General features: G+C 36.4%; 1 protein-coding gene across 1 annotated transcript; it reads right to left on the reverse strand.

Moving 5' to 3' along the window:
• Positions 1–2,423: 2,423 nt before the first annotated feature.
• Positions 2,424–26,004, reverse strand: LOC131782183 (alcohol dehydrogenase class-3). The gene is made up of 12 exons (XM_059098898.2): positions 25,857–26,004; positions 23,998–24,241; positions 23,104–23,191; positions 22,558–22,690; positions 19,811–19,897; positions 13,782–13,911; positions 12,693–12,754; positions 11,889–11,957; positions 5,983–6,118; positions 4,808–4,946; positions 3,955–3,980; positions 2,424–2,503 (listed from the first exon to the last, which is right to left on the reverse strand). The coding sequence occupies exons 1-11, from the start codon at positions 25,875–25,877 to the stop codon at positions 3,956–3,958; spliced, it is 1,134 nt and encodes a 377-aa protein (XP_058954881.1). The 5' UTR covers positions 25,878–26,004; the 3' UTR covers positions 2,424–2,503; position 3,955.
• Positions 26,005–27,791: the final 1,787 nt, after the last annotated feature.

Genomic DNA, 27,791 nt, shown 5'->3' on the forward strand with positions numbered 1-27,791 from the left:
AAACTTGGAGATTGCCGAAAATTAGGTAAGTTCACGGAGTTATAAAGTTCTCTTAAAGGTCGGGCCGCAAAGTTTTTTTCTGTAGTTATCTTTTCTATGGCACCTACTTCCTAGCTATGTTAGTTGGATCAGTTAAGAACGCCTCACTTTTTCAAAAATTTACCTTGAATTTGATCGGTTTTGGCGTGTTTGATTTAGGCGAACCGATAAGGTGTCATTCAAGTCTTCCTGTTTCCTTGATTGACACGTGATGTTTACGAAAGTCGCCTCGATAGATAAGATAGAGTTAATATACATGGCTGTGGTATTTGTTTTTTGCTGAGTTCCGTAGTTTTTTGTAAATTGTCCTCCAAAGTTGTATGAAATTAAAGTCTTGAAAAGTGTCACGACAAGCCTTCGCTCGAGTGAAATTTAATTTCCGTAAAACTCTGAAAAATAAAGAGATACGATCAAACTGATTGTGGTTTTAGTATAGGTACATGAATGTCTTACAACACACGAGAAACGAGCGAAATCCGTGTCTCAAGCAAAATCGACCGGACCGCTCTTACAGAGACACTCTCTTAAACTTCAGTAGCTCATAATATCTTATCTTATTTTCAGTATGACCTTACTAACGTGAAATACTGTGGAGAACAATGTCCTTTAATTAGTAAAACCACTTTCTGGATGACGACGCTTTCGGGCAAAAACGTGGTGAGATGGAATACGAAGAATGTTTAAGGAAGCTGAAGTGGCCTGCACTCGAAACACGCCGACTATTTCGCTCTTTAGCTGAATGTTATGATAGTTTTGATGACTTGAACAAACCAAACTTTGACAATCTATTTGAATTTACTAAGTGTCTCTCAATCCACGCCAACTACCCTTATAAGCTGTACGTTAAGCCAGCAAAGTGTAATCCCTATAAATATTCCTTTTTTATTCGAATTGTACAAGACTGGAATAGCCTACCAGGATCCATCGTCGAGGCTGGGAGCCTGAGCCGCTTTAAGAGTGCGCTGATGCTCTTTTTAAATATCCATTAGCTGCTTGTCTTTTTTGTCAATTTTATCTCTTGTAAATAGTTTTAAATCTTTTTAGTTATCCAATTTATCTCTTGTAGTTTTTTAATCTTTTTTTGTACATAGCTTGAGCCTTTTGTTGTACGTAGCTGGATTAGTTCTTGAATCTCTCGTTGTACCTACCTTATGATGTTACCTCTTATTTAATGAAACATCATGGGGTCAACCTACTGTTTTCCTTTCCAAGATGTTTTATTACTTTTGTTTTTTTTCACACTGCCTAAATGCGTTGTTATGTTGACGCTCTGAGGCATGCTTTGATCTTTTTTCGCATTGTTATCCATTCAAAGTTATCCTCCGAAAAGTGCTGCGTTGTTAGTCTTACTTCGACCTTCCGATACTGCACTCAGAAATTCAATACATTTTAATCTTATTCCTTCAGCAGACAGGAAATAAAGTAGCCACAAGCCTTTAACATAAATATAGACTTTGCTGAGTCACATTCCTGAAAGTTACCAAGCTTTGATTGGTTAAACCAACAAATTAAACAAGAGCACCCAAAAAGTGCATATGGTTACTAATCGTTATGGGTGAACACACAAGGTTAACCTTTCCTGCAGGTTGTTGTCTCTCTGGGTCTGTAAATCTACCTTTTTCCTTGAAATGTGGTAGTTGATGGGACAATATAAATCATTTTAAAAATTCGTGTTGTAATGGTAAAAGTAGTCTCCTTAGCAGCCGTTGTTTGGTCTCGTCACGCAACGCGCTCTCTCGGGGAGATAGCACGTTGCATGACGAGACCAATGAACAGTTGCGAAGGAGAACTGAAAGAACTCCAAAAGATTTTGATAAGTTTTCGGTCTCACTTTGAAAGTTTGTTAGAAAGTTTCTGAAAAGTCACAGGAAGATACAAAATGATCGAAACCATCCGCACCACAGGTAGTCTTCAAAGTCCGTCTGTGTCAAATTTCCGTAAGCAAATGTTTTCAAATTTGGACACTGCGATTTAACTGCCTCTTCGCCTGGTCAACCCAAACTCCGGTTTTTTCCCTTCGTACATCGCTGTTGCTTAATTGCAACCGCGTGATCTTTTTTTACAGGCTTTCACCCTGCTTGAAATTGGAAGCAAACCTCTCAGTCTTCTGCTTCAGAGGCGGAATGCATTTTTGAGAGCACAATTTAACTCTTGTCTGCAGAAGTGTTTAAATCACTGATAACTAAGATAATTAAATTAAATCAAACAGATGATGACCCTCAGCTGTCCCCACGACTCCTGTTTCACACCAGATCGTAAGCGATGCCACAATCCTCAAAACATGAAAAAAACAAAACAACACAGAAAAACGGCTAGGTGTTGAAATTCTACACACGTTGGTTTATATATAAGTTTAGGCACTGAAATATAAAGTAGGCACTGACGGAGGGAAAATCTCAGTTTATTGTTTAGCAAATCAGTCATGACTTCTCCCTGCAGAAGTGTTCTTGGAAAAGACGCCATACTGAAAGAAAAAAAAAGAAACGTAAACTTTAATTGTCAGGTGACAGACCTTGTTGAGGGTGAACGGCGCAAAGGAGAAGCGAACAGTAAATCATTATTATCTCCTGCTCATCACTCATAATCACCTATGAAAAGAATATATCAGTAACAAAACAAGTACAAGGCTTTTGGATTTTCTTCCGCTTACCGGAGGCTCTATAAATGAGGATAAATGGCAGACGGCGGAGGACGAAAAAAAAAAAAAAACAATGAATGAATAAATCTCTTTATTTTCTAGCAAGGTAGTCATGAGGTGAATGCGAGCGTTCTGATTGGTTTTCAATCGGTCGGGATTTTGCCATATGGACCGTTTCAGCAGAAACGGTCACAAACCACTTTGCAACTGAAAGTGCGAAAAGGAAACCCGTAAATATTCTCACACTTTGTTAAAAAAAAAAAATTATTAAACAAGTCACCAAACGAATGATTACAATCATGGAAGACGAAAAAAATGTATCATTCAAAATATAATTTTTATTATGATCTGGAAACCTCTGAAACAAGGAGAGGCAAAAGCCAGGAAAGTATTTACGACTTTGCCTTGCTAGAAAAAGTGTATCATTTGACTTCAGTATTTAAGCGGAAGAATGACAAGATTTACACACGCCATTGCTGCAAACGAATGAGCAGACTCTCACAACTTCAAAACATGCATTTGAATTTGCTTACAATTTGACTTTCGTTGACATTTAAAGCTGGACAGAGGCAATTCTTTGTTGAATAATCGTCGATGGAAGAGAATAATACTTTCCGTAGGAAAAATTAAAAAAAAAAGTCCTCGTTATAGTCAGTTAACTCAAATTTGCTTGCCAAGCCAGTCACTGTTGCTTTTTTCAAAGTGTACGTGGGCTTCTTTTTATTACGCACTCTCTGATAAACAGGTGTCAGATCATGACGGATACTTCAAGTATAAAAAAATGTTTCAAAGTTTGCTTGGAATCTTTTAACTCAATTTTATCATTACCCATTAAAGAATGTTGCAGTGGGGACTCTCATTTTAAATTTGCATTACCTCTGCCTTCTGTACCATCTACTCGCTCAAAAATGGTTCTATTTATGGAGGATCTTGCCGTAATTAGAGCTCTAAATCATGACGGTTCTTTTGGACAACATTTCGTTTAGGTTTAGAAAAAAAAAAGGTTGCTGAAGAATGACATAGTTAAAGATATAATTAAGCGACCGTACCGTAAATGAAATGAAACATTGTTGCAATTTTTAAAACTTCCCATATTTTCCGACGAGTAATTGTCCGTCTAGTAGCACAAATTTCTATCTTCTTCCGTCCTCAATGAGTTATCAGATATATAGATGCAGTGAGGGTCCAACCCTCGGCAGATTTACGACCTCCACTGCAATATCCTACAAGCTGTATAAGGTCCACTATAAGAGGAGTAATTAGCAGCATAATCTCACCTCAAAAGTTAACGATTGCTCGAATGCTGAAAAAGAATAAATTATCATTAGTGGAAAATTAAGGGATCATTTCCTGATTCAGTGCATGCATAGGCTTCAAATAGGACCAAATTTTCTGTCATTAGTCCTGCGTTCGCGGTCAATGGGTTATAACAGTTTAATTTATCTTGACGATAGTTCGGAGGGTCGCCAAAAATTGTAGTCTCTGTCAGTCATACCAGCAAAGGCTTCGCACAATCTTTTTTTACTACGGGGCTTACTCACATTTGCGTCAGGAAAAATACGGGTATCCTCTGTTGTGTATGGCACAAAGCGGACCATTTTATTCATTGTTATCTACTATAGCTATTTATCATCTGTAGTCTATTTGGCTTAGGAGTCCTGACAAGGGAAGTAAGCCGTGTCTGGCCTGTTCCAGATTTCCCGTCCTTTTTCCTGCGGGATTTGGGCAGTTTTTTTTCTGGCCACCCTGACTTGCTTACTAGTTTTTAGGACATTCTGTTTTTCAGCCAAGATAACCGTTATCTTCCACTTGTTGTGAACAAATTAGTTTGAAGGAGATTATAAGAGCCCACAATCCGATGTTCTCCTAATTTATTTTGTCTTGTTTTTTATTACATATTCTTCGAATTAAGTGCAGAATGTACTAAAATGACTGAAAAACACAAAGTAATGGAGAATGTTCTTAACTAAATCTAATCCCATCGCTCCTTTTCCTTTCTTCCCTTTCACTGTACAATTTTTTTTTTTTACTTAATCAATTAAAAAGTAATTCCCTTAGCAATATCAATATATTAACAAATATTTACCGAAGTGGAGGTGGGAGTGGGAATATTGTTTCTAATACACCCACCTTTTCCCATCATGCATAAGGTCAAACGCCTCGTTGATCTTGTCCAATGGTAGCGTATGGGTGATAAACTCATCCACCTTTAACTTGCGAGCCATATATTCATCCACAAGTTTTGGAACACTGTCACAGCTCTTCCAGCCTGCATGTCAAAACAGAATCAAAATGTAATAACCTAGTTCCTTTCAATAATTTCCTGTTATATTACAATCAAATACCAACTGGATAGTTAATAATAGACAAAGCTTTCACAGAAGGGTTTACACTGGACAGCATGTGTCAGACAGAATTTTTGAAAAGACTCGAGGTGCAGTGGAGAAGCGGGGGAAGAAAAAATTGAAATAGATATATAGCGCTTTGTATGTGAAAATAATAAACCTAGAGCTCGGGGAGTTATCACAAGAAAGGACTGAAAATTAACTGAGAAATGAGTTGAAACAGGGAAGCGGTCCAAAGCCGCTGTTTGAGATCAGTTTAATTTCACTTTCCCAATATGAACATGTCAGCTACTTCCCGATACATTCTTTAAGTCCGGCACCCTGGACTCTTTTAAGGTGTAGATAAACTCATGTATTACATCATGCTTCGTTTTAGGTTGCAGAAAATTAAGCTAAGCGGCAATAACACATCGCGAATGGCACTTTGATATGTTTGGGTTTGTTTAAATGAGAAAAAAAGTTAAAGAATGCTAACATTTATAAGGAGCCCAAACGAGGAACAGATAATAAACAAAAATGAAGTTTGATTTCAACACATATCATCTCATCAATTTAATATGAAGTAAAATGAAAGTAATGTGTTCAGGAAGAAAGACACGTTTCTACCATTTACTGAATGAGAATCTGAATCAAGTGACAAGTGAGCTGCGAATTTATACATCTAATTGCTTCTGTCGTGAAACAAACTGACTTTTCTGGGCAGCGAATATAGATGACAATTCCTGCACTCTGTTAAAATAGATACCAGAAAAAATTCAAAGTATGATGACCCATGGCCTCCAAACTGACATTACAGTTTTGTTCTACAATGGCTATACAGTCAAGAATAAAATCTCTTCAGGGTTGGGATGACGACCCATGACGACTCAGATCCTTTCCTTATCCCTCATTTGTGACTAAAATGAGGCATTGCTTAACTCAAACAAGAGAAAGGAGGGAATAAATTATTGCAGAGCGCACCTCCAAATGCAGTTCCTTTCCATGTTCTTCCTGTCACAAGTTGAAAAGGTCTAGTAGAAATCTCTTTTCCCGCAGCGGCAACTCCAACAATAACGGATGTTCCCCATCCCTTGTGGCATGATTCCAGAGCAGCACGCTTGGTTTAAAACAATAGCTGACTAAGTCTTACAGATACAGGTACCAGTAACTTTATTAAAACAATGACAATTATAATGAATATGAGGCGGTGACCTTATTTGTTACTCTCAAAATACTTATGACTGCAAAGATGATTTTGACATTGGTAATAATTCACCTTCAATAGTTAATTCATTATCTCATTTCTTTCATTGCAAATTTTAGTATAGCATTCACTATTTTAAACTTGTATCTGAATACATTAACATCTTGAATTTTTGAGGGTGTCAACAATTTTTTTCATGAATCCAAGCATTTTCTAGCTTTCTAACATGTCCATTTTCTCAAAGTCTCTAACCATTTTTTTTTCGAATAATAATAATCTACAGTGAAAATGGTTTCACTAGATAAAATGGTCTTAACAGATTAAGTCCTTCAGCCACCTTGAATTGTCTTAGTCGATAAAATGGTCTTAGCACTGAAACTGTTTAAAATATAAACACAAAATGGTCCTTCTGGTAGAAATGATCTAATGGGGAAATGGTCCAAATGGTTGAGATGATCCAACCAGTTAGAGTGGTCCAAATGGTTAAAATGGTCCAATCACATGAAGTGGTCCAACTGGTAGTAAATGGTCAAACTGGTAAAAATGGTGTTATTGGTTTAAATAACTTTATAAGATAAAAAGGTCTAGCTGCCTTAAATTCCCTTACAAGGAAAACGGTCTTACTAGTCAAAATGGGCTAACTACATAGAATGATCCAACTGGTTAAAGTGGTCCAAAAGGTAAAAACGGTAAAGCTAGAAAAATGGTCCAACTGGTTGAATGGTGTAACTGGTAAAATTGCTCCAACTGGTTAAAATCGTTCAATTGGTGATAATGGTCCAACCAGTTAAAATGATCTACCCAGATGAAATGGTTCAACAGCTTAAAATTGTTCAATTGGTTAAAATTAGGTAACTAGATTAGATGATCCAACTGCTTAAATTGGTCTAACTAGATAAATATGATCCAACTGGTTCAAATGATACATGGGCTAAAAATGTAAAACTACAAAAAATGGTCCGACAACTTGAAATGATCTAACTATGTTAAAATGGCCAACTGATTTAAATGGTCTAACTAGATAAAATGGTCCAAAAGCTGAAGGTTACTTCCCACCATCAGAGGCCTTTAAAAGTACCTTTTTTTTTAATTTGACTAAACTGAATTCAAACATTCAACCTAACGTTTCCATAAAAAAATATCTGAAATCTTTAAAAGTACCCGAGATATTGAGAAAAACGTATTTCAAATAAAAGTTAAGCTCCACGCTGGCGTCAAGATTTCGAACAAAGAAGTCGCCGTCAAACCAAAACTTGCCAAACTAAAGTTAAAAATGAGGTTTCCTTTTCTTCATGCATGAACCAGTCTTGATACAAGAACATTAAAAATCGCCTCGAATTGTGATTTAGAAAGCTGTCTGTCGGTTCGTTGTCTTGCTCCACAGAACATTTTCCAGTTTTTCCATTTTTGCCGCGGGTTGTGCGTTTGCCTTTGGCAACTTTGCTCATTACTGTGTCGTCCTCATCAATGCTTCACTAAGCGATCAAGATCTTGATCCATCGTCATTGACGTCCGGAGGTCCCGATGTTCCATTATTCCATCAGGAATAATGACAAACGAAAGAATGTCGGGAAATCTTGATATTTGAAATATTTGTTCCGTGGTGTCCATTTACACAATACGCCGCGCATATTTTTAGCTACTCAAACTTGATGCCGCTATACAGACAACCAATAAGATTATCAAAAAAGCCGGGCACACATTCGTTGATTGATGCCTTGTGAATAAGACTGTGCAGCCATTTTGCTCGTGTTGCGGCATCCGATACCCCATAAATTCAATAGCAGAACTTTCGGTCGTTTCACGCCTTACCAGCTCCTAACACTTCCCCAAAATAAAAGTCGCTTAACTGATATTTTCATCGTAATCTGTTGTCATTGAGCCTTTTTCTGATGTATAATTTGCTAGTGAAATTAGCGCGTGCAGGAATTTTTTTCCTGAAGGACACCACGGAGGTAGGAAGTAACCCTAAAATGGTCTAACTACATAATGAAAACTACAATGAAAATGATGAAATTCGAACGAAAATAAAGCGCAGGAGAACTATACAAAATGTTTGCTTAGTAACCACAAAGTTATTTTACAGAGGAAAGTCTGGATTGAGTCACATAGTTTCACTCTAAACAACAAACATCATAGAAAGGTTTTTTCCCCCATCAGAATATTCCTGTTTGTGAACCATACCAATTCGCTTTACTCAAAACAAAACGAAATTTAGCTCCTGATAAATCTGTTTCGTGTACTTGGAAATCATTTTTGCAAAATACTCGAAAACAACTTTCAATGGCCGGAACAACAGCAAAATGGCTAGCTTTTTTAGAGAGTTATTTTCCTCGGAGGACGACGATTTTTTTCATCAAAGGAAAATATATTGTTTTCCTACCAAACAAAATTAAGGAGATAAGAATCTCTTTAATTTCTCCAAATTAGTTTACTTTCTTGGTAAAGGTAAGTTATGATTATTGGGTTTGTTTTACAACTAAGCTCACAATGATAAATGCTCTGAAAACGTTCTCCCACAAGAAATGTAAAAACTCACGTATAAGCCACACTCATAAATAAGCTGCACCCCTTAATTTCAAGCACAATTTTGAAAAAATGAGTAAAGGGGAATAAAAACCAAAGATTCACATCCCAGGAGCGAAATGGCTTGTGACAAAAGGAAAGGTCATATCAAATGAAACGTTTAAAACTCAAAACATTGTAGATAGGCTGCCAAATAAGTGTAAAATATAGCCAAAACAGGTAAACCAAATCCCTTCAAAACATGCTAAAGCAATTGTCAAAAATGTATGACATATAGCCATATGGCAGCCTAAAAGAAATGGGAAAATCAACTTGAAGAGAAGAATTTGAATCACTCATGTGGGACGACATAATATTTCCTTACTGATATTTGGAACTAGTGCCGTCACCGATTAAAAGACTTTGAAGCCCGTTTTTTTCCAGTTGAATACTCGTATGTACGTTTCCTCTTTATTTGTGAAGTCTAGAAAGGTGTATTTTGATCAAAAATGGAGCAAACATTTTGCCAAAAAGACGCCGCTATTATACAGAATTGGCACCAGAGAGTCAAATTCAAAACAGAAAAACAAGTCGTAATTTGCACACTCGATTGACTTGCTTTGTGCCCGCTTTGAGCTAAATCGTTTTTCCATCTGATATATATATATTTTTAATTTCTCTAATTAAAAGGGATAATTTAGTATGCTCATTCAACGGCAAAAGACCATCGTATCTGTTAACCTTGTCCATTGATTAAAAAACAATATCGTGATCTCAAAATGCAAGCACGCTTATTCGCCTGGTTGTGTGACTTTAAATGCGCAGTACAGAATGCGCCGTTCAATACTGGAGGAATTACCCCAACTTGGTCTTACTAGAAAAAATGGTCCAACCACAAAAAAGGATCTGCCCAGATAAAATGGTCCAACTGACAAAAATGGTCAATCTGGTTAAAATAGTCCAATAGGTTGAAATGGTGAGACCAGTCAAAATTATCGAACCGAAGCCAGACAAAATGGTCCAACCAGTTAAAATAGTCTAACTAGAAAAATGGTCCAGCTCGTCACATTGACACAACTTGTTGAAATGGTCAACTACAAAAATGGTCCAACTACCGTATTTAACCACAGATAGGCCGCACCCATGTATACGTTACATCCAAAACTTTTAATTAATATTGGTGGGAAAAAATATTAGTGAATTGCGACCAGAAGTTGCATAGCTGTCGTTATAAAAACCCATTAAGAAAGAAAACTTGCAAAATTTATAAAAGCTGGATTAGAATAAAATGACCAAGAAGCCGCAGTTGTCTTCACTTAGGCTTCCCTCCATGATCTTAAAACTTATTTTTAGAGTTTATTCTGAATATCGCTAACCAAAAAATAATTCGAATTTATGCTACCCCACCACTATTGTGAATACTTTCAATTGTTTATGATCTGATGTAAAGCACGAGCTGTTGGAACAGTTAAAGTACACTGGCTGATTGATTTAATTCAATTATCTTACGTCAACATTAGCGTCTGGATCGATCGGTACCACGTATTAACTTATTTTAACTCTTAAAAAGACCAGAATCTTGTGCTTTTCAAAATTCATGGAATTGACTGCTGTATATCTTGAATGTCACTCCGTAAAAAAGGAAACCTGCAGTCACAAATAAAAAATTCCTAGGTATTTCATTTCGGAGCAGGAGACTGAGAGGTTTGTTTTCAATAGCCAGCAGGAGAAAATTGTAAAGAAAATCTTCACGTCACAACGCAAATACAACAATTTGAAAAACAGAACTTTGAGCTATTATGGATATCAATGAGGTGTCAAAACGCAAAATAATTTAACTTTTTTAAGATGCTCCATTTACTTAAAATGCTCTAGCTCAATAAAATAGTCCAACTTCTCTAATTATTTAACTAAACACAATGGTCCCACTGGTTAAAATGGTCAAAATGGACTATTTGCTACTATTTAATTATTGCTTGAATGTCCATCATTCAATATATTCTTGAATCATCTTTCTCTTGTGGAACAAGGTACTCATTAATGTGAGATGCGGCGGGGGCGAATACAAATCTTCTGCAACACTACTTTCTGGCATGATAACATTTTTGTTCAATGCTATAAAATTTGCGCTCTATCAATAGCCACATGCAGTATTTTTTCCTAATTTTCTTCAAGAGATGATGGCTTTAAAGGGTTCGTGCTGGTGTCGCCAGAGCAGGAGGATCATACAAGCCAACATAAGGAGGTTTAATTTCACAGTTTTCAAATACTTTCTTAAAGATCTGTCAGCGGTGTATTCTCGAAATACTAGACCATAATCAAACCATAACCAACTCAGTATGCAGTCTCAGTTTTCACGGCAAACGTACCCTAGAGACAAAACTTCCTTCGCCCTCATCTTGTAAATGCACAGACTTTTCTAAGAGGGTAATCATGTAATTACAAGGAAATAAAGGCAGTCCGAAAACGCGAAGTTAGCCTCCCGTACCACCTCAGGGTGATCCAACTAGAAAGCTGATCCAACTTGTTAAAGTGATTCAGCCACTTAAAATGGTCTAACGATAACTTGTCAAAATGGTCTAACTAGATAAAATGGTCTTATTATAACAGGTTAAAATGGTCTAATTAGATAAAACGGTCCAACTGCCTAAAATAGTCTTACTAGATAAAATGGTCCAACTGCTTAAAATTGTCTTACTAGATAAAATGGTGCAACTGGTTTAAATGCCCCAATTTCTTAAAATGGTCCAACTATATAAAGTAGCTGAGCTGTTTAAAATGAACCAGCTGGTTAAAATGGTCTAACTCATTAAATTGGTCCACGGGTTAAAATAATCTAACTAGCTAAAAAGGTTCAACTACGTAAGCCACAGCAAACACACTTACTACACCGAAAACAGAAACAAATTCATATGTGCTTGCCAGGAGATCTATCAAAATTGCACCACTTGAATCAATTCCATCAACTACACAAACTTTGCAACCTCACACACTAACTATACCAAAGAGCACCATCAGCTGCAGCAACAACACCAAATACACGAAACACACATAAACCAGCAACAGCTCCAGTGCACAAATTACAGCACACCTGACACAACCTGTCAACAAATCCATAGAATAGTGAAATAGTAGTTACAAATAAGTTGTGGATTCTCAGCAAAAAGAAAATTCATACCATAGTTCCAACATTCCCAACACATTCAAAGGTGTAGTCCAGGCCTCCATCTGTCATCTCTATCAAAACCTAAAGACCAGGATTGTCAACATCAATGTCAGGTGCTCTATTATTTAAATTTGTACAAATCATTTTTTTAATATTTACCTCTATAATAGTAACTACAATGGTGTGAGGATCCTTCAGTAATTGGATACCAAACACCAGAATGGATGGTCATTTACATTATGGTAATTAACATTGGTTGTAGGATTGAGTGAAGGCCTATTTGGTCTGTAATCCAACAAGGAATGAACAAAATCAATGGTGAGCCTAATAACAATATTTAAAATATAGTTTAAAACAACAGAGATCACAAAGACGCTCTTGGGAGTAAATCAAACAAACTCTATGGTCTGTCTCCCCTAAGCCTAGCACTAAACCTCTTTTTTTTTCTTTGCACATTTCACCATTGACAATGGTAAGACCTGTATAGTAAATATTGCCAGGACAACTCTAGTCTAATATTTCAGTTACACAATGTGAGAGGAAAGGTTTATAATTGTAACTCACTAAAGTGAATTTTAAAATTCTCTCCTTGAAACCTTTCGAACAAACAAGAGACTGGTTATGTTCCCAGAAGCACAGACCAGGTTGGAATTTTTACCTTTTAATAAGCATTTTGAACCAATTTTTCAAACAATGCTAAAGCAATATTATCTAGAGGTTAGAATTGTTATTGAACGATAATTTTAATAATTTTCAATAATTGAAAATTAAATTGACTACTTGGGTGATTTATAACCATAGAGTGACTACTTGTACCTGTTGAATAGGCTTGTTGTGATCCTTGGGATTGACAAACTCGGTACAGCCAAACTCTTTGGCTGAAAGAAATAATAAATCATAAGATAAAGTTAATTAAAATTTGCTCAATTTTTAAGCACTGTGAAGATCAGTATGAGAAGGTATTGTTATAGAAAACTAAATCCATTGTCTACTACATGTACATTCCATTTAAAATTACAGGGACTAAAATTGAAAGTTTGGTTCAACATATTTTCAAAGTAGATGTTCAAATTCATTAGAATCTTTTCTGAGCGATAGGTACAGAGTAGTTGAAGTAGGGAGATACTTCTAAAGCTTTACACATGTGTGCTTGATTATCACTACCACTGTATTTTTCGAAATACCTATTTTAGAGCATGCACAAGCAACCCTTTAGAACTTCTAGAGCAAGTGTATATAAGGTATGCATATTTTAAAACAGTCAACAAACCTATTAGTGTTGACATATCTTCCAAAGAACATATAGACATTGGGATTCACTGGTCAGCCCACTGTTTGCCATTCTTGTAATTTCATCACAATGAGCTTTGTGACATGAAACCTCTGTTTTGATCTGACCTCTTTATGAAGGATCCATCCTTTGACTGTACACCCTTCTCTGGGTGTACAGTCACAAAATGTTGTATCACAGTTCATTGTAGAAATCTTTTGAATACTTGAATGCTCTTGTCATTTGCATTATTTAAAACTATGGCTGTGATATGAATTATTTTAACCTCCTCAAAGTCCAGTTTTTCTTGGAAGCCAATAAAATGCGATGTTACTAGGGATTTGATGCACATTAATCATCAAAGGCCAATCTGCTTGAATTGAAAACTTTTCTCCTTCTATTGAACCAGGAAATATAATACATATCTTACCAAGCTCATTTTCTCAGTTCATGCTGCAAGTTATGGAACCTAGTTTTATCCGCTTGATTTATAGCCCACGCACCTTGGCCATAAATCCAAGTGGAAAAAACTTGGCCTGTAACTTACAGTACTACTTCCCTCAAACATGGTTAGTAAGAGATATGAATTATGGAAAGTCTTGAGCTGAATGGGGTAAACTCCTCAAAAAATGTACCTGTAGTAAATTTTTTGGGATTTAAATCAATTCCAATTATCCTTGAAGCTCCTGCTGCTTTACAGCCCATTGCCACAGCCAGACCAACAGCTCCCAGTCCCCAAATAGCTGTAGTAGATCCAGGCTCCACCTAATAAAGGGAATAGATTGAATGAGTCTTAAAAGCCACTGACCATAAATATCGAGAGTTCAATAACAGTGGCAAAATTCATTTTATTACTCTTTAAGGACCCTTCTGAAGAATTCCTTCACTGTTAAACAATGAAAAATGAATAACACTTTTGAACCTTTTTATGCCACAGGATGGTGCCATTCTGCTTTGAAAAATGTATTGTGATCAATTACCCAAGTTTTATTGCATGCTAACAAATAGTTCTTTAATAGTTTTGAAAATATAAATGTCTTGTCATGTTGTTATGTTAAAGTATGCACAGTGATTCTTTGTTTAATGTGCTTGGTGTTTTTTTTTGGCAAAATAAGGTAAAATAAAGGTTAACTCTGAAGGCCTTTAACAAGGTCTGGTATAAGAGCTGCTGGGTTAGTGATCAGCTTTCTTGGTCAAAATGCATGACTTATGATAAAGGGAATCGTCATATTCATGGTTGGGTGCTTTCAGAAGAACAAGCCATGAATCAAGAAGGCTTAGACCAGTCCAGCTGAAAACAAATCTGAGTTGAAGCCTTGTTCATTGGATTTGAAGGGTGAGAGGTCGGTGTGTTGATTTTTGATAAGCCCCTGTTCAGGAGCCTACTCTGATTTCATCTCCAAATTCACTGATTTGCTGACTCCCAGCCTCAAGCCAGAACCTGCCTTCTTCAGGCTGTTATTATACACAATCATACTCTGAGTGTTAAGAAGGAGATTTAAGGGAATGAGCCTAGTGCTGTGTGAAACTGCAAAATGACTTTTGGCTCATCAATTGCGAGCTGAAATCTCTGAATGCTCTTCGAGATGTCTCGCTTTCAGATCACATCCTCAGCCAATACAAGGAACTTATGTTGGGCTTCCTTAGCACTTCCTGATGAACTCAAGATTGATGACATGTTCCTGACATTGACTTGTGCACTGAGAAGACGATCAACAAACACCTCAATTGACTGATTCAATCTTGCCCTCCCTGCTTGCATCAAGCCTTCTGACTTGCCTGCTGTGAAAAACTAAAACTATTTTACAACCTTATCATTCCTTATAAAATAAATTACACTCCCTTTGATGGTTTTTCCACGCTCATCACTGGACTCGTTAATACCAGGATAAGAGTTAAAGTTTCTGACGGTTCAACATTTGTCACATAAATGAAAATAGATTGGAGACCATGATTGTGAACTTATTTGTAGTGGAAGTCTGTAACTGATGAAGTTCCAAATTCTGCACAATTCACTTGCAAATTGCAGATCAACATCAGGGAACGATTTCACCAACATCTCTAGCTTATGAGGAAAGCACACATTGCTCAACAAGATTCATTTGAGCCTCCAGATGATAATAGCATTTTGGATTTGATCAAGAAAAGCACAATAAAGTCCTGCTCTCTGGATCCTCTACACGCAACAATTATGTGAAAATGCTTCCCTATACTAGTTTTTATTTTAAAGAATATTGTCAACTTGTCACTCACGTCTGGTAAGATGCCTAAAGAGCTCAAGTCTGCTATGATCAGACCTCTCCTCAAGAAACCTAATGCTAATACTGAAACCTTTAGTAACTTTCGTCCAGTCTCAAATCTTCAATTTGTCTCTTAACTTATGGAGAAAGCAGTGTTCTTACAACTCAATGATTACTTGATGTGCAATGGTTTACATGAGCCCTTACAATCTGCTTACAAAGCCTTGTACAGCACAGAGACAGCATTAATTAGAGTTCACAATGATATCTTACTTTCTGTAGACAGCAATCAAAATGTCATCCTGGTGCTGTTGGATATGTCTGTGGCTTTCTACACCATCAATCATGAGATTCTTCTCCAAAGATTGCACCAGAATTTTGGCATTAGTGATACTGCCTTGGATTGGTTTAACGATTACCTACATGATCGCATGCAATTGGTCAACATTGAGCATTTGCAGTCAAACCAGCATTAGCTATTAATAGGAGTGCTTCAGGGCTCTGTTTTGGGACCTGTTCTGTATCTGATGTATACCATACCCATTTCTGAAGTCATCAAAAAGCACAAACTAAACTACCATCTTTACACAATCAACACCAAGCTCTATGAGACCTTCAAAAATGATGACATTGACTCCATTACTGACCAGATTGCTGACTGTTATCTGACATTTGCTTATGGATGGAACAAAATAGCTAAAGCTTAAAGAAGAGAAAACTGACATATTATTAATTCACTCTAAATTTTGGAATAGCCCTTCACTAGACAAGATCATCCTTGGTAATGAACAACTGCTATGGCTAGAACAGTTACTAATCTTGGAATCATCTTTGACCAGGAAATATCATTCAATGATCAGATAAATCAACTCTGTAGAAGTCTAGCGGGTATGTCTCTGAACTATTACAGGAGAAAAAAATCATCTCAAATATTGCATTCAAGTTCTCTTGAACTCCTAGCAACACCAACATCAAGAACAAAAACATATGGAGATAGAGCATTCTCAGTCTGTGCACCAAAATTATGGACTGGCCTGCGTAACAACATCAGAAATGTTGGAACACTGCCTTTATTTAAAGGAATCTAAAAACATATTAGGCTCTCCACTTACACTTGCAGAGTTAAAAATTGAACTTGAAAGAAAAACAAATAGTTTTTCTGTTTATTTCTTGGCATAAATTCTTAACATATAAAAGTTCTTTGCATAAAAGTATCAAGATAATTTGAAAATTCTGTGAAACATTTCTTGTTCATGTTTTACTGAGTCTGCGCCAACTAAAACTTGCCTGTTGTATCAGACAAGTTTTATTTGGTGAACCATTTCTTAAAAAATTTTTATCAAAAAGTTCCCATAACAACTCTGATGTCTTTGTGAGAGCTTTTGTAAAAACAAAACATGTGAATTTTGTTTAAAAAACGTTTTATCAAAATATAAGTGTATTCCTGTGAGTAATCACTTAACTTTAATGATTGTGACATTTTTCCTAAATTTTCTTTAAGTCTTTTAAAACTTGTCCCTGTAAGTTTCAAAAACACATTGTCCCCTTGTGTCCCTTCGAGCTTGATCAAGTGTAAGTAGTGTGCATCCATCCTCATTGTCGAGATTCAGTTCTATATAAGTGTATCTTCCATTTCTTTGGATACTGTCTCTCAGTTTTAGCTTTACATGTGTCATTTTTGGGGTGTAAGGTTTTCCTGTCTTTCATTGAAACAAAATCAGGTAGATCCTTTAAGTAACAGTTAGTTCTGGGTAAGCCACCACCAACTGCAAGAAAATCACCTCAAAATCTTCAGGTTTTTTCCTAGATATTTCCTTTAACTGCACAACATCAATTCGTAATTTTAAAAACCGACCCTTGTCCATTCTGACATGACTGGAACAGTTTGAAGGAAATGAATTTGAAAAAACAGGTACCTGTTCTAATGCCAATCTTCTTAATTAGATAACATATTTTTGCATAATTTTGGTTGTTTCTTCAAAATATTTAAAATATCATGATCATGTTGTTTCACACTGTTGTTTGTATGTTGTCTATGCCAAAATGCATGAGAAATTTGTGAAGTCATTTTTGAGGCAGTTCAGGCTTTGAGAGAGGCAGAAATAAAGCCAAATGTTTGATCATCTCTCTCAAAATTGAAGAAATTCACACCTGATGGCTTATAGGCTCAAACTTATCTGTTGCAACAGACAAGTTTTTCTTGTCAGAAACAGGTTGGAAAAAAATAAATTTGTAACATTTCTGACATGTCACAAACAGGTTGAAAAAGAAAATTGGAACATCAATGTTTCAGATGCGTCAAACAAGATTCAAATGAAATTTTTCTTTTTGAGGTCATTATGAAATCTTTAAGAATTTGAATGTCATATGTCATTCTTAACACAATCACTTCACATATTTTACACTTATAATTCTTCTTCTCATCTCTCTTCCTCTGGCTTTTGAGTTGCCTGTATGTTTGATGAAATGGGTTTGGATATTCAAAATGTTGAATCCTGTCAAATTCAAAAGCTAATTTTAGTGTATCACAAAAACGGCCTCTTGCGATCTAATGCATATGTAATTGCCAAAGAATTTGAAATTCCACTATATTCTACTGCTTCCTTTAGAGTGTCATATGCTTTGCAAAACCCCATTTCATTGCTCACTTCAACCTTCTGTCTCTTGTCCACAGGATGATAGCCAAGCATTGCTTTCAATTCTTTGCTTGGAATCTTCTTTCTTTATTTTATTCTGCAGCCTTTAGCAACTTCTCTGAATTCTTTTGCGTTTACTAGAAATAAATTTGTTTCCATTTTTATGGTAGGTATGAAATTTTTAAAATTTTTTTTTAACGTAACATAAAAAATGGAAAACATGAACAGTCCAGAATTGAGAGCTGAGGCAACAGACTCAAAAGATATAGGAGACTTAATAAGCAAGATTTGATTCAGTTGATCAGCTCCACTATCCATATATAGTTGATCAGCCAGTTTCAGAAATTAATGATCCACTCCTACCACCAACAAGATACGTCCCTGTCAAGCTGCAAGTTAATGAATCCAAACAACAAAGAAGGAATGAAATCAGAGAAATCGAGGAGATGCTCGGATTGAGAGAATTAATGCAAATAGCAAAACCTAAAGTTTTGAGGCTAACGAGAGAGAATTGCAGAACAAGAGTCATGATAATTTTTAATTGTGAGATGGTTAAAAAAGAATTATTCAATGAGAATGTTGAACTTCTGAATCCTTATTTCCAAGGCTATATAATTGAAAATCTTGAAGAAACAGATGAATCTGAAGAATTTGACAGGTCCATAGATATTATTCAAGAACAAATTCATAATTTTAATTAAAGAGGAAGCAACTGGAGAATTCAAAGAATGATATCTCTTGACATCCATCTTGCAGAATACACACCATTAAATGGCAGCTCTTACATGGAACTACCAAAATTCATCAAAATCAAAAATGTAGATAATCAGTGTTTCAAGTGGTCCATAACAAGAGTGCTTAATCTGGTTGAGAAAGAGCCTCAAAGGATCACAATACTCCTCAGAGCACAATCTGAGTAGCTTAATTGAAGTAATGCCAACTTCCCAATGAAGTTGACTGATATAGGGAAGTTTGAAAAGCAGAATGAAAACAACGAACATGATTTTATCCAGTGAGGATCAGCATAGAGAAAAATAGGACACAAGTCGATCTTCTTCGCATAACAGATGCACACTACTACCTGATAAACAACATGAGCAGGCTGCTATCAAGTCAAACCTCCAAGCATAAGAAAGTGAAAGAGTTTGCCTCATGTCAGAGTGCAAGGAACTCCAATCATTTCAAAATGGATGTGATCGAAATCGAATCACAGCATTAGTAATGGTAATGGGACTAACTGGAGTCCAATATAATTCTGTCTTTAGTCATACAAGTGATAACAAAATCTGATGGCAGCACAGCTGGAGTCAGATTTGTTTTTCACAAGTATGATTACAGACCAAATTGGACAACACAAAGTCTTATTACCACTAATTATAACTAGGAGTCTGTACAATGTTTCTATGGTGATCAAAACAAAGGTTGTGATTGGTTGATTTAAAGTACAACTTTAAATGTGATTGGCTTATTAAACTGTCCAATAAAAAAACTGTCTGATAACAAACAGTGTGATAACAAGCTGTCAGACGACAACTTGGCAAGTGCAGTAGAGGTAAATAAGGGTTTTTTTTTCACCAATCACAGTCAAGGAGATTGTAATTTTTATCACTAATTCAGAAAGCTCCCAAGTTTTTTATTTGTACTTCCCCTACTTTGATGCAAACTTATAGCAAATAAAAACAACAGTGAAAAATTGTTAGAGATGCAAAGTGAAACCAAGTACAAACTTGGGTTTAAAAAAACCAATCACTCTCACTCTTTAAATGGAAAAATTATTTCTAATACTACCTTTGCAGTGTTTAAAGCTGCACCATATCCAGTTGAAATTCCACACCCAAGGAGACACACTTTCTCAAGGGGAGCATTGTCAGCAACCTAGAAGTACAAATAAAATGCTGTCTGTATTAAAAATTAATAACGAAATAACAAACAAAAACAAAAAATAAAGAAAAATTTATTAGGTTTGTCATGAGAGGGAAAAACAATACGGTCAAATTGAATTCAACTCTTAGTGCTAATTCCCATGTCTACAAATAAGGTATAACATGATGAAATTTTAAAAAAAAATAGGTGTCAAGCAATGGTCCAATATCAATGGAATCAAGTTTAGTTTAGGTGCAGTGTAATGTTCTATATGCAATATTTAACCTTGTGATATGCTTTTAAACTAAATATTGTTTCTTTAAAAAACTAGTTAGACACTTCTCTGTGTTACATGCTTGAAGAGGGGAGTCTTGCATCATGACTTATTTAAAAAAAAAGGTATGCTGGATCAAGTTTAGTTTAGGTGCAGTGTAATGTTCTATATGCAATATTTAACCTTGTGATATGCTTTTAAACTAAATATTGTTTCTTTAAAAAACTAGTTAGACACTTCTCTGTGTTACATGCTTGAAGAGGGGAGTCTTGCATCATGACTTATTTAAAAAAAAAGGTATGCTGGATACTATTTACACTTTTCTGTGTGAAGACGTGTGTACCACTTTCTTGCTTCACAAAATCAAGAAAGTGGTATATTAAATGTGTATTATGTTCTCATATCATAAATGTTTGTGCAGTGAGCTGTCTCAATTCATGCCTTGAGGAGATAGAGAAAAAATTCATGTGTCATGTTTGCTTGCATTACAACTTCATGTTGATTTTAAGTGTGTACTCATGTTTCATGGGTCATCAAGTATTCATATACTCAGGCTATTGTTTAGGTTCTTGTCGGATTTCACAATGTGATCTGTGCTTGAAAATGTAACACCATTGGAAAATCAATCATACTGATGGAAAACACTGGATTCTATACGTGTCCATTGGATATAATCGGAAACTACTGGAAACATTTTCAAGGCCTACCTTCAACCTAAACAAAGTCTCTCACTATCAGAAAATTGACCATTCCAGTCAAAAACACTGGATTCTATTTGTGTCCGTCAGACTACATTGGACACCTATGGAAAACATTTTCAAGGTCTACCCTCAAGCTATGCACTTTTTTTTTTTGCCTCTTGTCAGTGCCAAATTGATCATTTCCATGGAAAATACTGGATTCTATTTATGGCCATTGGAATCCATCGGACTCTGATAGTATGCAATTTTGGGGCCTACCTTCAACCTCGACATGATTTTTTTCTAAAGTAAGTCACTCATTATCTGAAAATTGACCACTCCGATTGAATCCATTGGATGCTATTCATGTCCATCAGAAAATATCAGATACTGATGGAAGAATACACATCATCAATTTAATGACTTCTGGTGTAATTAATCATGACCACTCACAATAGTATACTTCCATTGTTACTGAATGAATAGACTTCCGGTTTCAGACAGAAACAAACATTTTCCAAAGGAATCTATTTGTGTGTATTGAACAACCCTTCCCAAGTCAAGAAACAATTTTTAAACACCTGTTGTGAAACAGTCTTTGAGAGGAAAGGTTCTAAAAACCTTCAGCACACTTCTCTATTCTTGTATATCCTTCAAATGAATCTCTTTCTTAAGGGGTGAATTTCGGTGTTTGTGTATCATGTACAATTTCTTTAAATGCCTTGTTATATACACATCCTCTAATGCATATTAATTATCATACAAGGATTGAATCTCTGGTGGGTTTTCATCTTGTTCAATGCACCTGCCTTTGGATTGAATGATTGTACCTTTTCCTTCAGCTTTGTAGATATGTTGAAGTTTTATCGTAGGTTATCACGTTCTTCAATTTCACCATTTAAGTGCTCTTCATAAATACCAAATGAATGTTAACATCATTCTAAAGCCCCTAAACAACTTTGAAGCTGTTCTTTTTTATTTCCATGTTGCCTTCCTTGTATGTTGGATGTAAATGGTTAAATTTCATATTTCAATTTTGATCAGCTCCTGCTTAAACCAATCATCTTTCAAATCTAAATGCTTCTAATGAAAAGCTGGATTAAGTTTTTGATAAGCTTGACATATTCCTTATCTTTCGTATACCAGGACCACACTTTTCACTGATAATTGTAAGGTCAAGTTTAACAGCTTTGTGGCCTGGAACATTTGAAGCTTTTGTACTTGCTTGGATGACCCAGTTTATGATTCATTTTGTTACTAAGAAGTGGTAAATCCTAAAAATAACATTTATCCTCAGGCTGGTTTCTTTATCTCTAACACTTTACGACAAAACATTAAGTTTCTCTAACACTGAAGCAACTATAAGAACCTAAATTGTTAAATAAAGGCTAACAAATGATATTTTGATCATGATATAATGTATGTGTCGATTATAGTTCACAAATTTAAGGTGCATTGATATCAAACCAACTTATAGTTGGACTGGCTTAACAAAATAAAGAAGGAAAAAGCCCTAAAAACACAGAGAAACCAGACATGTCCACAAATGTCAAACATACACAAGCCCCTTCATTTGCATAACAACTGAATTGTTTAGCATGTAAGAAGAAGAACCCTATTGTACATATAAAAAAAACCATTCTCAAAAAAACTATTAATATCAATTGGTCCCATTGTAAAGGTTATTTTTCACAATAACTTGTAACTATAGTAATTACCTTTGCTACTGATATTTCAGCCACAACTGTGTACTCACTAAATGTGCTAGTACCCATAAAGTGATACAAGGTCTGGCCTTTGCATGAAAATCGCGATGTACCGTCAGGCATTACACCTTTGCCCTGAGTTGTTCTAAAAGCAATGAGCAGAAGACCAGTTATACATTGTATCACTTCCTGTGATTATATTACTATTCCAGTGATTTTTCAAAGCTCCCCAAACACTGCCATTATGATCACCCTACTGATTATAAAACTAAAAAATTAACAACAAATAAATTTACTTCATAATAATGATATTTAATCCTCAGGCTCAAATAGCTAACCAAAATATGTAACAGAAAGTTGATAATCTAGACATATCAAAGAGCAAGTGAGATAAAAATGCACCTGTGGCTGTTAATTTGTTGAGAGAAGAGCACATTTTGCTATTGATTGTTTGTCTCTGTTGACAAAATCTGTTCATAAATAATGAGCCTTTCATTTGAAGGAGAAAAGAAATTCTGTTGCTAACAGACCAATAGTGACCATTTTGAACTCACTTACCGAATTGTGCTGCAAAGATTTGTCTTTGGACTTTGGCAAAACTTGCACTCACCACACTGAGGTATGTAAAGAGGAATAACATGATCACCTACAAAGGAAAATGTACAAATCACTGAAAGGTGCACAACCCCTCAAAACAATACTCATGATTACATGTACCACTCAGATAAGAAAAAAAAATAAATTTCAAGATGACTTCATGGCATTTTGTACCGAGATGGGTTCTTCTGAAATATCAAGAGCCATTGTGATACAAGTGTGGTTTTCTTTGCTCTGAAAACAATTGTGATTGGCTGATTGGTAATCATAAAATTGGCCTTGCATAAATTGAAATGTTTGCTGAGTGGGATACATTTATTGAATGCAAACAATGTCCAGGATTTGTATCTGATCAGAATGAGGTCAGTGGTGTGATTGTGGCATGATACTTTTCAAGCTATCTTTGCTAACTTCTTTGCTATTCCAGAAAACATGTCACTACCTCTGCTAGTTGTTAATTAAAGTGCCCATAAAATGCATGTGGTTACTGGTAGTCATGGGTAAATACATTACAGTAGGTAACCTTTAAGATGTGTTTTTGTATTTTTAATTGCATTAGTCTGAAGTCTACTTTTTTCCCCTTGAAAGCAGTCTTTGAAAGGACAATATCAATAGGACAGTTGTTTCAGTTGTTTTAATTAAATATTACAGCACACTCAGTTGGAGGGAGTCAGGAGCGACCAGTCTACATTTGGAGGGTGATTTGGTACACTTTCTGGCTAGACAGAATAAACTCGATGTGCTCCCTACTGCTCTTACCTATGCCATCTAGAACTTGGGGTGACTTGCCTTTAAACCATGCAACTGACATCACTCTCTAGAAGAACTCTTATCTAATAATTCCCTTTGGCTTACCAGGCTTGACTCTTGTGACTCCTTCACCAACACTTTCAACAATACCACCTCCTTCATGGCCAAGAACAGAAGGAAAGACACCCTCTGAGTCATGTCCACCCAGTGTGTAACTGTCCGTATGACAGACCCCAGTTGCAAGGATTTTAATGCGCACCTCTCTAGCCTTAGGAGGTGCTACCTCAACAGTTTCTATCACAAGTGGCTTCTTAGGTTCCCAAGCTACAGCTGCAAGACATGATATAGACTGAAAAACAAAACACACATGGCAAAATGCTTGACAAAGTCCAACTAGAATCAAGTAAAGCAAACTTACATGAAATGTTCTCTTTCCTTCTTTTCTTTTCAAAAAGGTTTTCAGTCCTTACCATCAGTTTCAACATTGAAAACTTTAAGACTACTGAAATATTCCCATACCTACTGAGTCATAATTTTCCTTTTAGCACTAGTGGTAGAAACAATTACCATAATTCATTGTCAAGAATTCTCAAAAGTAGACAGAAAAAGGAACACAAGGGACACCAGTATCTCACCTAGCACTCTGGAAGAGTCGCACACTAGCAAATGAGAATTATCCCAATCATTGTTTAAGAAAAAAATCTTGTACTACATGAATATTACTTAGCAGGCCAAATTATTTTAAGCTCTGTGTTATTAAGGGCAATGTAATTACTTAGTAATGTAAACAATCACTGGAAGACAAACAGCACCCTCTCTTAATAAACTATTAAGGAGTGCATGCATGCACCCTTCAAAAGTAGAAGAAAACATGGTTTGTATCTCCTGGTGGTAATGAAACAAGCACATGATAATTGGCAGGCTGCAAGGATTCTAGCCGGTGGTAGTCAGCAAGCTAGACTATTTTTGGCTCTGTTTGATCAAGGGCAAGGTAACAACTCAGTAATGTAAACAGTCAGTGGAACTACAGTCAGTTCACTCTCTTGGTCTGACCATCAGGGAGTATATGCAAGAACCCTTCCAATGGAAACAGAGTTTGTGCTTCCTCTGGTAATCAATTTTCTAAACCAAAATTTTACCTTCCCCTACCACTAACCCTGATTTATTAAAACAAGGGTCAACTTGCAAGACAATCTATAAACTTGAGAAAGCCAGCTAAATATATAGAGAGGATGACAATCATTTAAAGCATAAGTTGTGGTTGGAAACCTCATTGGCCAGCGTAGCAGTGATTGAGTACATAACAAGTGATAGTAGTCTATTCCCAGACTAGTGATCATACTGAGGACCATATTGATCAATAAGAAGATCAGTTCGTTCTCATTTCATTTGGGGAAATACTCTACTAAGCATGAGACAAAAAGTAGATCAAGTGTCAGTCACTGGACAGGTACCATCTTAAAAACACTTCATACGGCTGCTCATACACTACAAAACATTTCAAGAGTTAAGAGCTTGAAAACAAAATTTCAGGAAGATCCATGATGTTTAATAGCCCTTGTATGAAAGAGAAATTAAAAACAAAAAGCAGTATGCAGAAACTTTCCGCTCAGATGTAAACAAAAGTGGTACACAGTGCCTGGAACGAATGGGTGGAGAGAGGTAAACCACAGAGACTTTGTGGCCATGCGCTTAATAGGGCCACATGCAATCCATGCAGTATGTCGGATGCGACAACGGAAAATCTCGGCAAGAGAAAACTTCAGAGATTTCTGCAGGAAGCCGCATTAAAATGAGAGTAAGGATAATGTTTTCAGGCGCAAATTGTGTCTCCACTAGACCACAAAAAATTTAGAGGGAATATTTTGTCAACTTGGCGCACAAGAGGAGTCTACACAACACAAAGAATATCGTTCCAGCAGGACACCAGCTCACCAGATTGGGAAGTTTTGGAATTATCTCACCTTTCCTTCCGTCCCAGACATTCTTTTCCCGCGAAAACACAAAATTGGTCTTCCACAGAAATTGATGGCTTCTTATACGCCAGCGAATGAAGCAATCGAATAGTCCCACGAGACAAAGCTAAGATTGGATTGTCACGTGACAACTTTGACCAATGAAATCTGTGAATACGCCTCTTAGCGCGCCCCTTAGCGAGCTTTGTTTATGACTAGCCTGCAGTACATACGTGTTACAACAATGAGTTATCGTAATGAGTGATCGTTTATCAGGCCGGCCATGTCTTACGTAGACTTTTGACCGTCAATCACCCTCTAGTAAAAATTTCTTTCTCTTCCCAACGTTCTGCTGCTGTAAAAATTTAAGATGGCAGCTACAATCACGTCTAATTTAGTGTTAACAACTGCGTTGAAATTTGACCATCGGACGTTTCGAGCGTTAGCCCTTCGTCAATCCCTCTGACGAAGGGCTGATGCAATTATCAGCGGCCATCCCGGGGGGGGTTGACCCCGGGGAACCCCCGCGCATTTGCACCAAGACATTTGCAAATTCTACGTACCCAGGGCCAATATTCTTCCACAAAAAACTACCACTGTCTCTCCCCCGGGGAGCATAATTTGAAAGGACTCACAAATTATAACATAATTTCCTGCATAATTTTCAAAAAAAGTTTAACGGTGATATATACAGTAAGCAAAAATAGCTAGTCCACCTGTTTTCTGCACACAGCGAGGTTCAGCTTTATACCTTGTCAGTCATAGAATTACAATTTCAACGAACCTACACTTACTTCGGCCTGTGTTTACTATAAAGGGCTATACAGGGCTAAAAGTCGCTTTTTGCCGGCGACTAACTGGAAAAAAGTTATCGCAAATACTACGTTTTTTACGTCTCTGTCGGTCTCAATTTCGAGCCTTATCAAATTACTTACAATTGAAACAAACCATTTTTTTTTTATTTCCTTGATTTTGCTTTCGAAATCTTCACGCAGGGTCCATGGTACCAGATTTTGCATGCTTTGCCTTGTTTCTCGCACATGATCATGAATCTGTGAAAAAGATGGCGGCGATGTTGCAAGTCCCGCGGGTCTTTCCCCTCGTACGTTGCCTCGGAAGTGCAAAAGCGGACCAATGCCCCCGTCCCGGGCCAAAAATTGGCGACAAAAGTCAGCAAATCCCGCGCTATTCCCCCGTATGTACCCGGGGTCAACCCCCCGGGATGGCCGCTGATAAGTGCATAACGCTCGAAACGTCAGCCTTTAAACTCTTTACGGCGGTCAATTTACGTTTTCAACTCAGTTGTTAACACTAAATTACCAGCTATTCTCTCCCACCGACGCAGCACAATTTCTTTAGAAACTTACCCCTTTTAATCACGTCTGCCTTGGAAGCTATCATATGACCAAGTGATCATGCTTACAAAGAAAAAGTAGATGTATGTTACATTGCAGGATATGGTGGAAAACAGCGGAATAATAATATTAGCACTACCATATCTTCCTATAAATCTGTATGTATTTATACTGTTTAAAGCTATCATATACACTTTGCTGTTATGTGTCCGACTTTTCTTTTGAACCTGTGCGTAACGACGGCAAACCTTCGTGCTTGGAGCTCGACTAAACGGCGGCCTTCTATAAGACTACACTTGTATTTCCGGCATTTTCTTTTGCGTAGTCCTTCTTACTGATAATGAGCATTCAAAATCAGTGACTTCAGGCCTCTTGCCTATTTTACTCTTTCCAATTTATCATATAAGACTTTTGATCACGTAGGAGACCGAAATAGACTGCTATCTTGACCTTGTGTTTTAATTGACTGGTTTTTACCTTTATTTTTTTTAGTTGTCAAATAACAAGGCTTAATACATGGGAAATCATTGTAAAACTTGATGTGTTTTCGTCATGAGATGTGGCTTGCAAATCGAATATTGCTATCTTT

Source organism: Pocillopora verrucosa, chromosome 5, assembly GCF_036669915.1.
Source record: "Pocillopora verrucosa isolate sample1 chromosome 5, ASM3666991v2, whole genome shotgun sequence".
NCBI lineage: Eukaryota > Metazoa > Cnidaria > Anthozoa > Scleractinia > Pocilloporidae > Pocillopora > Pocillopora verrucosa.